We start from the raw sequence: 4883 nt of genomic DNA, 5'->3' as shown, positions 1-4883 counted from the left end.
GTACTCACGGGTGGTCACCCAGAGGTAGTTACCCAGAGGTGGTCACCCACACTCACACACACACACACACACACACACACACACACACACACACACGTGGGGCTGGGGCACTTTCCTCTCAGGCCGGAATGACTCATGTCAGGCATTAGCTTTAATAGGGCCTCCGTTTTGTGCTCCCACCCACACCGCAGGAGTCTCGGGTCCAACCCTCTCAATAGTAAGAAGCCTTCCCAGTAGCGTTCTTACCGGCTCAGCCCAGTCTCCACTTCTGCTTGCAGAAGCAATGACAGTATTAGCTTCCAGGAGACTTCTGGGCCGTGCATTTTCTAAGTTTTTTTTTTTCCTAGATGACTTAGAACCTCAGCAGATAATCACTCACCGTTCCCAGGTTAGGTTTTTTTAGAATTTTATATTTGACAGTATTTATATCGAATGATTTGGAAGTCATAGACTTGTTGGTGAAAACGTTTTTTTCTAAAGCACTAGTTTTTTTTTAGAAGACTTCCTATTTAACAGAAGCCTGGAAAATGTCCAGCATCAATTCCTAAGCCGTGTATTTGTCTCCTCCCTGATAACTCGGGTTCCGGGCTTAGGGCTGAACAGACGACAAAGCAGCTGTACACACACACACACTGTGCACACACACTGTGTACACACACACACTGCCTTAGCTAGACACAGAGCCACATGACCAACAGTCACACTCAACTGTCCCTAAACAGTAATAGCCAAGTCCCTGCCTATGCCGGGATCTCCTCCACCTAGAATAGCGATTTCCTCTGGATATGATTGGCTAGGCTTGGGTGGAACCTGAGCATGGCTTGTGGGCAGCAAGGCCCTGGCACTGCTGGCGGCTTGGTTCTCTGTGTTCAGCCTGTGTTCAGGCCAATAAACATCGAGTAGAGAATCTTGGTTACCGTGTGTTTCTTCAGTTTGCTTTTTTTCTTTCTTTTTTTCTTTCTTTTTTAAAAAAATCTTTAGAAACAATGGGCATACGTTTAAGCCTACCCTCATTTTGATGTCTTGGACAATCCCAGCAGAGTATGGAACCCTATGCACACCTGATTGAAAATACACATCCCAGGGCTGGAGAGGTGGCTCCTGGGCCCAGAGCGTTTGTTCTTGCAGAGGAGATGGGTTCAGTTCCCAGCACCCAGATGGTGACTCACAGCCATCCGTAATTCTAGTCTCAGGGGATCCCGTTTCTTCTTCTGACCTCCGAGGGCCCTAGGCAAACACATGATACATATACATACGTGTAGGTGAAACTCCCATACACATAAGAATAAGGATGAATGAATAAATAAATAAATAAATAAATAAATAAATAAATAAATACCATGGCCCTATAAGTAGGGGGTAGTGGTAGCATCAGCTGTGATCACAGTATCTGCAGGCAGATTTTACATAGTAAATTCCAGGCTAGCAAAGTCTACATAGTTAGACCCTGTCTCAACACCCCTGCCTCCAAAATGAACTCTAAAAATTAATAATAATAAATAATAATAATAATTATTATAAATACACAGCCATCATGGCCGCCAAAACCTTACGGACATTCATTAAGGGACTGTGCTAACCATACACCCGACAGTGATTTCATCCACGGCTCTGGGGGGGGCATCCTCTCTGTTCACCCATTCTTCACATAGTAGGGTTCAGAGTGCAGCCTACATGGCCCCTCTTCCGTTTACAGCAGAACTGACGACAGACCTAGTTTGTCCAGAGAAAGGAGGGTAGGAATCGGGACATCTGTTAATCCAGCTGCTAGAAGCCACTGTAGACAGAAAACCGCTGATTGAGTGGAGGGTGGAGGGTGGGTGTGAGAACTCACAGAAGAAGGAATGTCATTGAAAGCACAAGAGCCTGGCATGCTAGCGTGCTGGCATCTGCCTTTGATCCCGGCCATCCAGAGGCAGAGACAGAGGCAGAGGCAGAGGCAGAGGCAGAGGCAGAGGCAGAGGCAGAGGCAGAGGCAGAGGCAGAGGCAGAGGCAGAGGCAGAGGCAGAGNGCAGAGGCAGAGGCAGAGGCAGAGGCAGAGGCAGAGGCAGAGGCAGAGGCAGAGGCAGAGGCAGAGGCAGAGGCAGAGGCAGAGGCAGGTGATCTCTGCGAGTTTGAGGCCAGCCTGGTCTACAAACCAAGTTCTAGGATAGCCAGGGTTTTACAAGGTGAAAACCATAGCCTAAGACCTGACACATCAGGACCACCCCTCCAGATAAACCAGTTGGCCAAAGCTTTGCTGAGACATGCTCCATTATGACGGGCTTACAGCACAGCTAGAGCAGCCGTGGCCTTTGGAGGGCTGAGATCTGAGCTGTCCTGTGGCTCCATGGCTTCAGTTCTCTCTAGGTCCCAAAGCAATAGTATGTCATGAATGGGGGCAGGAACTGCAGAATCTATGCTGCTCACAGGGCACACATTGTCCCTGGCTTCAGCTGCTCAGCCCACCCTTGATATTAGCAATGGGAGTCCTTCTGCGCTGGTCAGATGGTGTGGCCAGAGTCTCACAAACCACAAGGCAGCCATGGAAACCATGGGGCCAACACCGAGGCATCTGCATCCACACCTGCTTTGAGCACATGAGGAAATGTCCCTCTCTCTAGGCAGCAGAACCCAGGGGCTAGATTTCAACCTACCCTCCCCACTGCCCAGCACTCTGGCCTGCACATCTGTATGTGCACATCTGTATGCCTCCATTTCCTTCCCTTCTGGTTCATCCCTCTTTCTCAGCACCTCAAGCCACGTAAGGACACGGTGGGGGGGGGGGGTGTCCCCTTCTTCCTTGCTCCACTGTGACATGCAGATCAGCTATAATAGGCCCAAGCAGAAAGTGGCAAGGGTTTCAGGGCTGAGTGTATTAGTGCAAACTGCCTCCTGCATTTTAAGTGGAGCTTACACAGAAAAGCACAAGTGGTTAGAAAAGAGGAGAGTCTGCACCTAGGCCGACCCTGTTCCGCCCCGCCCCTGCCCTGGGTCGGGAGCACCCTCTTCCTCTCATCCTCTCTTCTCAACAGAGTTCAGAAAGAACAGCTGGCTGCCATCTTCAAGCTCATGAAGGACAACAAGGACACCTTTGGCGAGATGTCAGACGGGGACATGCAGGAGCAACTCCGACTCTATGACATGTAGGCCTGTCACCCGGCAAGATGTGACCCAGGACGCCCTGACAACTCTGAGGGACTCGGCCCAGGCCGTTGTGACTCCCAGACCTTTGTTTGAAAGACTGTCTTATAAAAACAGAGAGACCTGTGCTATGTAAGGATCTGCAATTTATATATCACGTCAGAGGAACCTACATCATTTCTCCAGGGAGGAAACCCCTGATGGCCCTGGCTTCAGCTTGCTGGTGTGGGTTCAGCTGGGCCGTGTTCTACAGACTCAGAGCGGGGGGCCGGGGGAGATGATGAGACTCGGTGTTTGGCACCTAAGTTTTTAGTGTAGACAAAATACAGGGTGCTATGGGGGGAGGATATAGGTGTGATCTAGTAACACCACACTCTTCATTCTGCCCTAGGGTTATTTCTGGAAGCATCTGGGGTGGTAGTTGAAGCAAGCAGTAGAGGAGCAATATTTTAGTAAAAGTCTGATTGAAAGGCCCAGCCATCACCCTGGGGCAGAACCGTGGGGTCACTGCTGAAGCTTGTCCTCAGTATAGTCACGCCTTGAGCGTGTCTGGCACACAGAAGATTATGCCAGACACATAGCAGGAGCCCTGGGTAGAGCATGTGTGTCCTAAGATCAAGGCCCCTGAGTTCCACCCCCAGCACCAGACACCTTCCTCCCCACACCCTACCCCAGCTCAAAAAAGACACCATGATCAGTCCCCTTGGTGAGACCAACGGCCTTTAGAGAATGAGAAATTACCAGAAAGCATCCCGGTGTCATCTAGAATAAGTGCCAAGGTAGACCACTCAGCAATGATGGGGGTGGGGGTCACAGCAGCTCCTTTATACCCACTTCTTGTCCTACTTCTTATCACCCCACTGGCCAGAGGGTTCATAGGCTGAGCAGACCGAGTCAAGGTTATCCTAAGGAAAGAAGAAGGAAAGTTTTTTGTTTTTCTTTCTCCAGACCGGGTTTCTCTGTGTAGCCCCGGCTGTCCTGAAGCTCACTCTGTAGACCAGGCTGGTCTGGAACTCAGAGATCCACCTGCCTCTGCCTCTGAGTGCTGTGATTAAAGCCTTGTGCTACCACTGCCTGGCCAGTGGGAAAGCTCTTAAGGTCCGTTTTTATTTGCTAAAATAAAGCTAAATTGATATAGAGATTTAGCTCGAAGTATAGAGACCGGAGTTAACTATCCGCGTGTGTATGTGCGTGCGTGCGTGCGTGCGTGCGTGTGTGTGTGTTGCATGTGAGTGCAGGTGCCTGGAGAGGGCTCTGCAGTAGAGGGTGCTTGCTGCTCTTCCACAGGACCTCAGTGCGGTTCCCACGGCCACGGCAGGCAGCTCACAGCTTCCTGTGACTCCAGGTCCAGAGCACGGGCGCCTCCTCCTCTTCTTGCCTCCCCGGGTCTCATGCTTATGTTCGCACTCGCACGTGCACACAGATGATGAAATAAATGTATCTGCAGACTCAGAAGCCATTCTTAAACATTCCTGGCATCACTGGTGAGATTGAACACAGAGCATTCACCAGAGCTGAAACCAAGAGGAAACCCTATTTACTCACAGATGTCAAAAGGAAAAAACTCAGTTCCCCCCAGGGCTGCTGACAAGCCAAGGCAGGTGTGATGGTTAGCACTGAGTGTCAACTTGGCAAGACATAAAATCACCCGGGAGGCATGCCTCTGGACATGTCTGGGAGGCTGTTTCTGGGAGGTTTAACTGAAGAGGGAAGGCCCATGCTGAAGGAGGGGAGCAAGGCTCCATAGGCTGCCACCTTG

General features: G+C 50.5%; 1 protein-coding gene across 1 annotated transcript in view; it reads left to right on the top strand.

Annotated features, from left to right (window-relative positions):
* Mxra7 (matrix remodeling associated 7) overlaps positions 1-4572 on the top strand; it is a 25142-nt gene extending 20570 nt beyond the window's left edge. The window contains exon 4 of the mRNA XM_021177280.2: positions 3016-4572. Within this exon, the coding sequence (XP_021032939.1) occupies positions 3016-3130 (115 nt within the window). The 3' untranslated portion in view covers positions 3131-4572. The remainder of the gene's footprint in view (positions 1-3015) is intronic.
* Positions 4573-4883: the final 311 nt, after the last annotated feature.

This window comes from Mus caroli, chromosome 11 (genome assembly GCF_900094665.2).
Source record: "Mus caroli chromosome 11, CAROLI_EIJ_v1.1, whole genome shotgun sequence".
Classification (NCBI taxonomy): domain Eukaryota; kingdom Metazoa; phylum Chordata; class Mammalia; order Rodentia; family Muridae; genus Mus; species Mus caroli.
This window is presented reverse-complemented; position numbering and strand designations above follow the sequence as displayed.